This window comes from Sitodiplosis mosellana, unplaced genomic scaffold, assembly GCF_009176505.1.
Source record: "Sitodiplosis mosellana isolate CC-2019 unplaced genomic scaffold, AAFC_SMos_1.0 Smas_scaffold_6181, whole genome shotgun sequence".
Classification (NCBI taxonomy): domain Eukaryota; kingdom Metazoa; phylum Arthropoda; class Insecta; order Diptera; family Cecidomyiidae; genus Sitodiplosis; species Sitodiplosis mosellana.
The window spans coordinates 3,689,279-3,701,986 of NW_022601422.1; the positions used below are offsets into that span (position 1 = coordinate 3,689,279).

Below are 12,708 nucleotides of genomic sequence, written 5' to 3' on the forward strand. Positions count from 1 at the left end.
ATATGTGTACTTTTCCTTACCGAAAATGTCCCTTGAAGTTTTTTCTCACATACACATGGTTACAATTTATTTGAGCAGGATTTTTGGAAGAAGATTAAAAGTCAAATGGAGTCGTTTTGCTCACTTGAGTGCATATTGCTCAAGCGTACGAAACAGTGTGTAAAGTGGAATGAGCGTTTCGTATACGACCGATCATTAGACTTGTGTGCGTGTGCGACAAGATCACCGCTTGCTTCGGTTCGTTCTCAATGCAAACAAAACGAAAGCAGTGGAATATACAAACGCCGATGACTATAAGAAATGTTCGGCCGGTTTTTTTTCGGATTTGGGGGTTCTTCCTTCATTTGTTCGTTACATGAATTCAGTTTCTTTTCAACCATCGAGTTGTCAAGTTCAAACTCACTCTTTGCTCTTCTATATCGCATTTTTCAAACGTTTTGTGCTTTATTTCCTTTTTTTTTAACACAGAAAGAAGAGGAAAAAACCCAAATTATGAAGAGAAAAAAATCGATCTTCAAGTAGAAAACAGTTATTGTTCTTCGAAATCAAAACCGTTGTTTGCTAAGTCCATTTTTTTCTCATTTTTATCAATTTTTTTTCATCTTTTCTGGGTAAGTGTCGGCTTAAACTTGTGTCAAAGAATTTCGTGCATTTTTTCAAGTTATGAGTGTTGAAGTGAACAAAATTTTGAATCCAACGTTAAAAAAAGAATTTTAATCTTCAGAATTTGGACTAAAGTGAAAGTTTTTGGATTCTCGAATATTAAAAAGAAATAAATGAGGATAAAAAAAAAACATGAAAAATAATAAACAAATTGTTTGGTTTATTGAGGTTATCGTTTTTCTGTTCAACAGGTTAAAAAAAAATTTCAAAACTTCATCTTTGAATACCTATTCGTCGTCTACACAAGTCAATCGGTGTGCCTGATCAAAAATCACCGTGTCAGGTCATTAAACAGATAAATGCAGCGACAAAAGTGCGTTTCATAGTCAAATGCGTGAAGAGCAATGTCCAACTGAATGTTAACGATCATTCAAATGAGCGAAGGTAATGCTTTTCGATCTCATATTCTTTCTCATAGTCTGTTGCATTTAGTGTTCATATTTATTGCCAAAGTTATGAAACACATGATGCATTCTAACTCTTTAGCAGCCAAAAATGTACAAACACATGTATCGTTTTAGTTTCAGTCGACGAAAAACAGAGTCAATGGTGTCAGAATAAGCAAAAGGGATTGCATCATTCAAAATCAGATGTCAGCAATGCCAAAAGATCTACAAGAAATGAGACCAATTGTTGTCTGAAAGCGTACTCAAACATTTTCATTCACTGCAGTGAAGCGAATATTGTTCGGTAAAGTATTGCATGGGATATTTGAGAAATGTATTACCAAATGAAGCACAAAGGGATGGTGAACGATTTTGTGTGCAATCGGTTTGCAGACATGCGTATGCAGGTCTTCACCAGCTTCACGGTGATCAGTGCATACGGATGCGTGCATGAGTTCTGATCATACCGTTGCGATGGTCTAATGGTTGGTATTTAACCCTCTTTACTTTTTCTATAGTGTTCATACAACGTTCGAATTCGATCGCAGTCACTTCGTTCTCTGTGAGGAAATCAACGCACGCACAATGGCCAGTATAACGAAAACTGTTGAGATGCAAGAAGCACTCTACTGCCGCAACCCACACTACTACACCAACAATTCGTTTGCAGTTTCTCCGTTCACTATGGCATCGATGCTCGGTGCGTTGATGTCGATGTATGAATGCGCGATCCCGTTTAAGTCATCGAAAAAATGTTCCGTGAAATCTGAAGAAGAAGAAGGAGATGCAAATAACGACAGTGTCGACGAATCGGGACATGGTCAACGAATCGGATTTGAGTGCCCAGTTTGCCTACGAAATGTGGATGATCTACAAACATTCGCTATTTCATGTGGCCATTGGTGTTGTTCCGATTGTATACAACATGCCATTGCACAGCGCCAATCTTGCCCTCTATGCAACACGGCTGCCAATTCAAATAGCTTGATTCGAATTTTTCTACCATAAGTTAAAAGGAGTTAATATTTACCCGAATGAAATAAATACCACAACAGACTCATGGATCATCAAACAGTACAAAAAAAGAATAGAAAAAAATCAATAAAAAGAAAAATGAGAAAAACAAATTTAAAAATTCCAAAAAAGTTTCAGAAAAAAAAACTTAGCCATCCCTTAATTAAAATATTTTGTATTTTATTTCTTAATTTTATGATAGAAAAACTTGAATTTTAAAATCATTGTACACAAAATAATTGGCACATGTTATTACTCACATCCTTTTTCTTTGGAAGAACCATTTCTTGACTGTAAAAGTAACGGAAACAGTTGATCGATCCATTGTCTATATTTTGACATTATACTCAACGCTCTGAATATAGTTTTAAATTCATGCACTAGTTCAATAGTTCATATATTTTGTTAGTTCTAACTCAGGAATAGTTCATTTTAATATCAAGAATTGTCTCCATTAGGAACGAAAAACAAAAAACACAAGAAAATGTTCAAAGAGAAAAAAAAAACAAATTATTTGATAGAAATGAATAGTTCGTAGTGTGATGAACAAAAAACAAAAGACAAAAAAAAATACTTAAAACCCATTGAAAACAAAACAAAAATGAAATAGATGTAGCTTGCCATTTTCTTCTTATTCTGATTAAAGCAATTCCGTGCATGGATTTAACTAGAAAATGTGCTGTTTCATTTCATTATTTATGCCACAGAACTTTCTTCCTTTTTTATCTTTGATGGCTTTTTTTCTTGTAGCGTTGGTTGAAAAGACTGAAAAAAATATTCGATACGGCTCAAAATCACCTCATTTTCTTTTAAAATGTCTTTTAAAAGAATTCGGTAATTCAAGAATCGACTCTGTTTTGGGTTTTAAAAAAATGATTTCGTACCAACTTCAATAAACAGGATATCAATACAGCCCCCGTTGGAATTGTGTATGTGTAGCGACTGATCATTCGAATCAAGTGGATTTGTACATACGTTGATACTTTATACTGTATGCAGAATGACTGGCCCATCCAGCTATGAAAAGAGGAGCGCCACCAAATATTACAAATCAAATAAATATTCACTTCGATAACCATGTCACATGCGGTTGAATCCGAATGAAGAATGTAAACTATAAAAAACAATGAAGAGATTTAATATTAATATCCTGTATGAATTTACCATATCGTTATCCAAACCATAAAACAATTTCATTAAGTAGCGCGCGCACACACACAAACAGAAAGAGAGAAAAACGGGAAAACAAACTGATATAGTAAACACAGAAAAAACCAAAGGGTTATTTTGCCGATTTGTACGGTACAAATAACACAAGCACGTACTCTCTCTCTCACTCTCACACACACACACACACACACGCCGCAAAGGAATTCAAATGGAATTTACTTTTTGAATTAGAATCTCAGCGATGAATGTTACCAGAATTTTTGCCTTGTATACCGCTGTGGATTGCCTTTTAAGATTCCTTTATGGCATGTCGTCAGCGATCAGTGCGCGTATTTGCTAGAACTGTGCCACTTTTACGTAGTTGTTGCTATTGTTTACACCAATTATTTCATCACTCGCTTACGAAATAATCACATTCAATCCGTGTGACATTCCTTTTGGCTTCTATTTCACTTTGCTTGTGTCTCCAAGCAGTACATATTTGCCTGCAGTATGTACAGCACCTTCAAACGGAAAAATGTGCAGAATGCAAAAAAATTTCTTCTGAAGAATTCATATTTCCTTCCAACATCGAATAATGCTTTCAGTACACAAATGTTTAACTGGTTTTAAACCAAAAAATGGTGCATCACAACCATGTCGTATTTTTCAATCATACACATCATTTTTTTTACGATTCACAATTTTTTTTTCTTCATTTTCTAATTAAATGCACATAAAAACACATGAAACCATACCATTTTTTTGTTTAAAAAAAAAATCCGGCGGTGGTTCAACTGTTCAGCTCGATTCAGAGCTGCACATGAAGAGAATACGTAATTTGGAGAGTCATTCGAATGGGTAGTGGTTATTTAGATTCTTTGGTACTTGAAACAGATGTTGTTGCCATAGTTAACGTCAAATGCTTGTAGCAATTTCATTGTTCATCAGCCCTTGCAGCATAAAAACAAATGCGATAATATTTTGAGCGCTTAGAGTTTCATGTGTTTATTTTGACTATCTCATCTTTCACTTTCCATCGTTAAGGATGGCGATGGGAGACCACATGAAATCGTGTCTCTTACTTTCTTCTAGTTTTACACTACATACGACGATTGTTGGTGGTCAAGAGCAGAATTGAAACAATGCATTGCGTTTGTTCTCAAATAACTCTCGCACATTCGATTCATTTATCTGGTGACACACGCACATTTCTCTGTAAGTCGTAAAAATATTTGAAATGAGTTTGGGTTTCATTTTCATTTCACGCTCTTGAACTCGGTTCGCTTGAAATCCAAATGTAGTGAAAATATTGAATAATTTCGTAGAAAAGAATTCGGTGTGGCAAATCCGAATTGAGCGTCAAAAATCTCGGCTCAAGTGTTAGGCTTGCGTTCCGCTGTCGTTTGCTCGAAAAATTCGGAATGCGATCATTCACAGTGCGACTATCGTTGAAAATACATCGTTCTTTCGTCAGTTCTGATTTTGGTTTTCGTTCATTCAATTTCCAAATTTCAATCATTTTACAAAGAAAAATATTTGTACGGGCCGTGATATCGAAATTTTTATAAAAATTTGATTTTCAAACGATATTTGAAAGTTAAAAAAAAAAGAAGATAAAAAATATATATTGGAAGTTAAAATCCAGACAGAGTTTACTGCAAGCTGGTTGACTGTTGATCGTGTTAAGCACTCATTTTATCACAAGATATCGAAACTACAACGATCAATTTTCGAGTAAAAAAGTCCAAAGATTTAAATCAAGTGAAATTCATCATGTTTAAATCATCCAACGAAGAATTAAACACCGAGGCTTCCGAAGCCAAAGTACAAATCACGATTGCAAACATCAGTAAAATGTCTGAATTTTTGTCATCGTCCGTCAAAATTAGTGATTTAAATTGGAACATACAAATTTCGAAACTTACTGCGACTCAAAATGACGATGAACACATAGGTGTATTTTTGCATTGTTCCAACGGCAGGGGATCCTCGAATTGGAATTGTGCTGCATGGGCATTGGTGAAGCTGGTATCGTTCAATGATGACCTCAATTCCGTGACAAAGCCAATCAATCCCGATGTTTATGATGCAATGAGTGGTTGGGGCATTGCTAATTTCATCAGTTGGACCGATCTTTTTGACGCTGAAAAAGGATTTGTGCAAGATGATGCGATCAAAATCGAAGTAATTATAAAAGCAAATCGCCCTGTAATCGGCGACGGAAACACCGAATTTGAATGCTTGGATCGATGTTGTGCGAGTGCGTCAAGCGGAACGTATCGATGGACGGTGTACAATGTTGGTGAACTTTTGGCAGCTTGTTCACCGCAATTCTTTCTACGTGGCCTTCCATGGGAAATATCCGCGTTCAGAGTTGGTACAACGACTGGCCATGTCCGCGATATGTTCGGGATTTCTGTGCGATGCAAAAATTCAAATCCAGATTGGTCATGGAATGTGACCATTTCTCTGAGCTTTTTATCGTCAACGATAAATGGAATGAAGCCAGCATTCAAACAGAATGTAAGCGAGTGCGTTTTCAACTCAGCTAATCCAAACGCATCGTTCGTTTTGCTTTGGCATAATTTAATTAAACCGGAACGAGGAATCGTCAATGACGATTCAGTGGTCATCGAATGCGAGATTCGACTTCGTAACCCGGTCAATAGTGCTGTTAACCCTAGGAAGCGTCGTCTTCAAGTCGAACTCAGATGCGCCATTTGTTTGGAGAACATCATCCATCAGCGAGTGTCTTCAACACAATGCGGACATCTATTTTGCTCTGGATGCATCGAAAAAGCCATCGCATCGCGAAATCATTGTCCATTGTGCAATGCAGAAGTTAAATTAGGCAATTTGCAACGCATTCATTTGCCAATGTGAGTTTTTTCGCTTTCTGTAATCCTTTCTTACATCCAAACTTCTATCTGAGTTTTCGTCATCAAAAAAGTATTCAACTTATTTTTTTTCCGTTTTGTTTTGCAGATACTAACTTGAAAACGAATGAAACACGAATAATTGTTGTGCTTACAATCAATTTTATTGAGCATGTGCAATTATTACATTTGATTTTTTTTTTTTCATCCAATTTTTTTTTTTCGTTAGATTTTCTTTGTTTTTTTTCAACAATGATATTTCAAACTGCAATAATCTTAGATAAAATATAGTCTTTTTTTTAGTTTACGGTTCGTTTTTTTTTCAAGTCCAAATTAGTTTACTAGAAACCAAATTAAGCTCATCATTAGACTGTGCAGTATGCACTTTTACTTTGAAAATTAAATATTTTTCTGCATAACAAACGAACAATATAGATTGACTGATTAAGTACTAAAATACGATAAAAAAAGTGTATACCTAATAAAACGCTCTCGTATTCTCTTTCAGAAACAATTTTACGTCGTTTTTTCTTTTCAACTAAAAACAAATCTCATCGTAGGTAATTTTTTAAATGAAAACTGTGAACATGTTTCGTACTTCCAGCCGATTGAATCGTGAATCACATAAAGAAAAAACACACAGTGCATTTGGTGCATTTAAATTATGAACAGCAATTAAAAGTTTTTAACTAAACTGTGTATATGTTGTGGGCTCGAACTTGGTGTTCATAGATGTAGTCTTCAATAATAACCACAGTCGACGAATTGCCACAAAAAGGTTTTCAGTCAATGGTTCGAAGTACCTGGTAATAAAAGTATCCGGTGTTGACAATCTGTGAACGATCATTCAATTCAGAATGTATTCAAATTGTTCAAAGTCGAAAACTGAAGTTACCGTTTTGAATGTGTCGCGTGTGCATGTGATGCCTCCAAATGCTTGAACATAGACGGGTTGTTGTGCCACCATCATGATGCAAGGTAGTAAACGTCGCACCTTATATGGAAATGTGTTCCAATCACACTGATAGATCTCTTCGCTCAAACTTTTAAATGCAGTAGCAATATCTTGGCCAAAATAACAAAATAAAAACATCGCAGCGAATGTCCAAAAGAGCTCCCAAAAGTTAATCAGAATTGTTGACCAATTCACGGTGTCCTGCGACTGGTGTGTTGCAATTACAAAAAAAAAAAAAAAGAAATTCGAGTTCATTTATGGATCTAGTTTGAAAAATTGATGGATCTAGTTGCCAAAAGTAAATCATTTTTGAGCCATTTTACACATGAAATAAAAATACTACTCAACTATTTCCATTTCAATCATAAGAAGTGAAGTGCACACCGACACCAGACCCCATACGAAATAAATCACAAATATGTATTGGTACGTGTAAGTGAACTGCAACACAAATCTAAACACAGTTGTATTATTTGTTTTCGTCGATAGAACGGATGGCATTTTTCATATCAAAGAATTTGATGTATAAAAAAACTCAACTGTTTTGCGTCCGCATGCAGCTGAATGAATTGACTAAATCGCTGCCTAACTTTGTCTTGGCTCCCTTCAGTTTTGTTCAGTTCGTTAAGGCTTTTCAAATCATTTTTGGTTTCCTCGGCAAAGGCAATGGTCAAATAACACAATCCGACTGTAGTAGTTAAAATAACAGTAGCATAGTTTAGGAGATAATACACCTGTCCAAATTGAATGCTCCAAGCAATGAAGTGTCCAATCGGTGTACTATGGTTGAATGGTACCCTGCAAGAAAGATTCAAAATTTGTTCATTGATTTTAATGCCTATTTCTTTTTTTTAACAAATTCTAACAACCATGAGCTAAATAATAATTTTAATTCAATCAACGATATGTGTAACTCAACTGAAGCAAAATGTTCAGAAATATAATCATTGTGTAATTTGAAATGTTTTCGAATAATTTGAATTAAAAAAAAAAAAAAAAAAACATTCACTCACCATACTACAAACGATAATTTATAGTCTTCAGCTTGAAGTTCAGTTGTGAAAAGTTTGTACAAAAAGACCACCATTTTTGGTATCATCAGACCCATAATAGTTTGAGTGAAGAAAAACTGAAGAGCCTTTGATATTTTTTCAATTTTGTCATTCACCTCGTCGAAATGTGTCTTTGATAATGTGTCATGCAATCCTGTGATAATATTACAATTCAAAATATCTGCCTTGAAAAATTTCCATTAAATCGCAATAAATACAACTAAATTTCGAAACATTATGCAATATTCACATGGGAATAGACACAAACAAAGTGCTAATGGTTCTAGTGCTGATTCATGTGTTTGTAATATCTCCATAAAACATTGATTACATTCAATTCAAGGTTGAACTGTATGCGCTTCAATTCTTCTATTTATTTATTTATTACGAAGCCTACATTTATGCCAATATTTGTTCACAGCAAGCTGAGAACATGCTGGTCAGTGACCCAATACGGCATAAATTCCGCTCATGGTGCGTCTTTTGCAAAGGGAATACAGTCAGGGAAAGGATGATATAAAAGTGAGGCTTTCATACCAGAATCGGGTCCGGAAAACCATGGCAAAACCGGCCTGATTCTGGAGAACCAGGGGAAATACAATGATGAGTTTTTGCAATTAAAGTACGTTAACATCAATGGGAAAAATCAAATGAAAAATCCAAAACTAAATCCAAATTCGACTTACTCTTTTGTATGGCGCTGTCAAAGGAATCGAAAAGTGAATACAATTTATCTGCTGTCGATATGATGAGTACGGTAATTAAGAAGGCGCGAATCGTTGTCGCAGATAAATAAAATGCATCGGCAAACTCTCTGAATGTTTCAGCTTCAATCAACAGAAACAGAACGGCCGACAGAGCGAATGTGAGGGAGAAAAAAATGGCCACGGCTATTTTGAAATTAAATCGTTGAAAAGTTTGAAACGATTGAACGCGATAATTCGTTAAGAATTCAAAGTGTTTCGAAATTGTCTGGAAGATTTGCATGTTGAATTCACCTCCAAAGTGTGTGTCGATTGACTACCGACAACTTTTAATTGGGACGAAAAAGAAACGCTAGAGAAATTCGCGAAGAAAGAATTCACAACCAAAATTCAACTGTTGAAATATGTCACTATTCCGTAGTGTAAAAAATGTATATTCACTCCAAATTCTGTTTTGAATCTAATTTTTCGACTGTTTGGATAGGCTTTCGAATGAAAACTGAACATTCGGTCTCATATTTGGTAGAAGACATGTCAATTTCATATGAAGAATTCAAATGTTTTATATCGTAAATCAGTGAACAGCTACCGATAGAACTAATGGAAAAATAAACTTTAGCATGAAATCAAAATGATTTGCTTGCGAACGTAAGAAAATGGGAATATTACTTGTCTTTTCTACGCTGCTGTTATTAGTTTAAATACGATTCCAATTGGCTTTATATCGAAAGCTGAATACAAAATGCTAAAAAATAATAGCTAGAAAATGGTTGGACATTACCAAGCGGTTGAAATCAATGATTCATTCATGACAAGTACTCCTGTTGGAGCACTACCGAAGAAGCATGGCTGTGACATAGAGAATGCCTATACGTGAAAATTCTTCAGATAAACGCTTCAATTATAAACCATTTCGTAAAAACTTGACAAACAGTTGAATCGTTTCACATCGCAATGTAGATTGTAGCGTGGCTGATTGTTAAGAAATCGATGGTTTGTTTGTATATCAGGTAATACCGTCCTCATATTATTTAAAAAGTCTTATTTTATTCGTAATTTTTTTTTGAAAACTGAAAATGATTGCTTGACTTGACTCATCTAATTGACTTTATTTAAATTTGTCTTCTCATTCTCTTGATAAAAGAAAACGAAAAAAAAAAACAATAGGAAAATTGTTTAAAAAAAATTGGGAATTTCGCGAAGAAAGAATAAATATTGAACACAATTCAACTATTAAAACATGATCCATAATTCAACTATTAAAATATGTCAATATTCCGGAGCTATTAATAGCAGTTCTATATCGCAAGTTAGTGGACAGCTGCCGATGGAACGTTGGGAATGAAATCAAATTGATTTGATTTTAAATTTACATTTGAATGAAATAAAATGAAAATATTAACCCTTTGATGCACAATTTTTTGTTTTTGAATCATTTTGATATATGTTTTGTGCCACGATAAATAGAGAAAGACCTGATACTTAGATTTTTGAAAAATTGCGTATTTGTCGAGAAAATCGGAAAAGAGTCAAAAGTGTCAAATCACTATAAAAGCTTGAAAAAATTAAATTTCATAAAACTAATGATGCAGAAAGTCAAATTGATGTGTTTTGGTCCTACGAGTTCTAATTTGACAATTGAAAAGAATGTACAAACCCACAAGATAAGAGGAGGACAAATGTGAAATCCTGCTAAAATTTCGCTTTTTTTTTTACAGCAGTACATGAACAGAAAAAACTTTCCATTCAACTAACCAATTGTAGCCTGTAAAGTATCAAATGAAAGCTTGTTCAATTCCCTAAATTTGTTTCCAAACAAGAATGCAAAAATATTTAGTGGTTTCATAGCTATAGTGTCTGGCGTATCTGGTTACTTTAGGAACCGATATGTGATAAAGGGTTAACTGCGCACAGGAAAGGATGGTTGAGATTGGGATTTTTTTAGACAGAATTTATATGGAAAAAAATAAATTTTGTTTTTGACATCTTAATTTTGGATTATTTTTAAGAAAAAAAACCATTGTACCAAAAAATATCAACCATTCTTCCGTGTGTGTGTGTGTCTTTTTTACGCTGCTATGTCATTATTTATTAATTCAAATGCGATTTCAATGGGCTTCATATGGACATTTGAATACAAAATGCTAGAAAATTGTTGGACAATACCAAGCGATAAAAATCAATGATTCAATGATGACAAGTTCTCCTGTTGAATACTACCGAAGAAGCATGGCTGTGTCATAGAGAATGCCTATACGTGAGAATTCTTTAGATAAACGCTTCAATTATAAACCATTTTGTGAAAACTTGACAAACAGTTGAATCGTTTCACATCGCAAATAATAAATAAATAATCTCTTGATAAAAATGAAGGAAAAACAAAACATAAAAATGACGGTTAATTGAATGTGAGCGGAGTGTGAAATTCAATTATTTAACCCGCGCCCGCTGCTAATGTCAAATTGACACTGCGCATACAAAGCGATCAATAAACATGTATCGCATGGAAAATGGAGATATTATAATGTCCTAATGAATCAATCCAATCAATCTGATCACATCAACAAGAGCATCTCCAAGCGGTTGATAAGATGAATTAGTCATTTTTACTATTGTTTTCATCTTTATTAAAGCCGAAAAAATTCACGGCTAAAATGAATCTCAAATGAAACTCTCTACTTTTTAGAATAAAAACAGTATAATTGAGGGTTAATGTAAACAATTATAATGCAATATAAACAATTTAAATTATAAATCTGAAGTTGACGTGTCGTACTCTTCCACTTTTCAACTTGTACCGAACAAAATGTAAAATTGTTTAGTTTTCATTCGAAAGCTAATCTAAACAGTCGGAAAAACTAAAATAATTCCTGTTTATATGAGTAAATTAAAAGAAAAAAAAAAAACAAACAAATTCATCGATCAAAATTTAAAAATCTCATTCATTTACCTGTGAAACATCCTTATTTTTCCAAATTCTATTTTCCGATTTCTTCTGTACTAACTAAAATTCTGTTGCGGCCTAAATATAATTTGAAGTGCATTTAATATGGAAATTTTTAAGATTTTGAAAGAACACATTGAATTCCTGACGAATTATAATGCTCAGACATTCCAAACATCTCAACGATTGACTATCAGAATTGTCGTGTCTTTTTTTCTATTGACGTCATTTGGTGTGTCAACCGTTATGTTCTTTTTGTTTGAAGCTAAGAATTTCCAGGAGTATGCTGATTCATTTTATTTATCTGTGACAACGGTGTTTGGCAGTATAATTTCTGCAACTACCATATGGAATATCGATAAATTCTATAAGTTTTGTGATAATTTTCAAAGTGCTATACAAAAATGTGGTGAGTTGGTTGAGTACACAACACAGTAGCCTGCTCCAAAAAAAAAAGTTGCCCCTCATCCAAAAGGCCCGGGCAGTTTCGAAAAATATACCTCAAAAAAATAGGTTTTGTCTAAAAAAAATCACATGGGTACCATATAAAAACCCATGGCAAGCCCCATATGAAAATTTTCATGACAGCGATTTCGGAAGCCAATTCATATCGCAACATTTTGACCCAAATCATTTTTTCAGCCAATTTTCGGCAAAAACTGATGATAGGGTTTTGTCTGGCTCGTCAATATGTACAACTTTTACCAAAACATCAGCCCTTGAAAAGGCATTCTGGGCCAGTTACAGTGTAAAATGACGAAAAAAATGGAAATTTTTCGGCATTTTTTGCATTTTTTGCTCTACTGGTCACCCAGGTGGTGGACTTTTGTTCAATTTTGGAGTTGTGTCGTGTAACCAGGACCTGTACAAAAAATTTTTTACTTGTACGATTGCGATTTGGATGGAGTTTGGCGACAATTGATGCAGACATAAAAGACAAATTTCAGGCCAAAATGAGCAAA

The 12,708-nt window shown here is 34.3% G+C and overlaps 1 protein-coding gene across 1 annotated transcript; it reads left to right on the plus strand.

Annotated features, from left to right (window-relative positions):
* Positions 1–391: 391 nt before the first annotated feature.
* Positions 392–2,732, plus strand: LOC129576278 (uncharacterized). Its single transcript, XM_055461064.1, has 4 exons — positions 392–611; positions 855–1,047; positions 1,185–1,353; positions 1,568–2,732. The coding sequence occupies exons 2-4, from the start codon at positions 1,020–1,022 to the stop codon at positions 2,055–2,057; spliced, it is 687 nt and encodes a 228-aa protein (XP_055317039.1). The 5' UTR covers positions 392–611; positions 855–1,019; the 3' UTR covers positions 2,058–2,732.
* The last annotated feature ends 9,976 nt before the right edge of the window (positions 2,733–12,708 follow it).

What these genes read in the sequence shown, in the direction of transcription:
- LOC129576278 (XM_055461064.1), top strand. Translation starts at nt 1,020, where the DNA reads ATGTTAACGATCATTCAAATGAGCGAAG. An exon ending in GATCATTCAAATGAGCGAAG is followed by an intron (nt 1,048 to 1,184) that starts GTAATGCTTTTC and finishes GTATCGTTTTAG; the next exon opens with TTTCAGTCGACGAAAAACAG. An exon ending in AGTGAAGCGAATATTGTTCG is followed by an intron (nt 1,354 to 1,567) that starts GTAAAGTATTGC and finishes CTTTTTCTATAG; the next exon opens with TGTTCATACAACGTTCGAAT.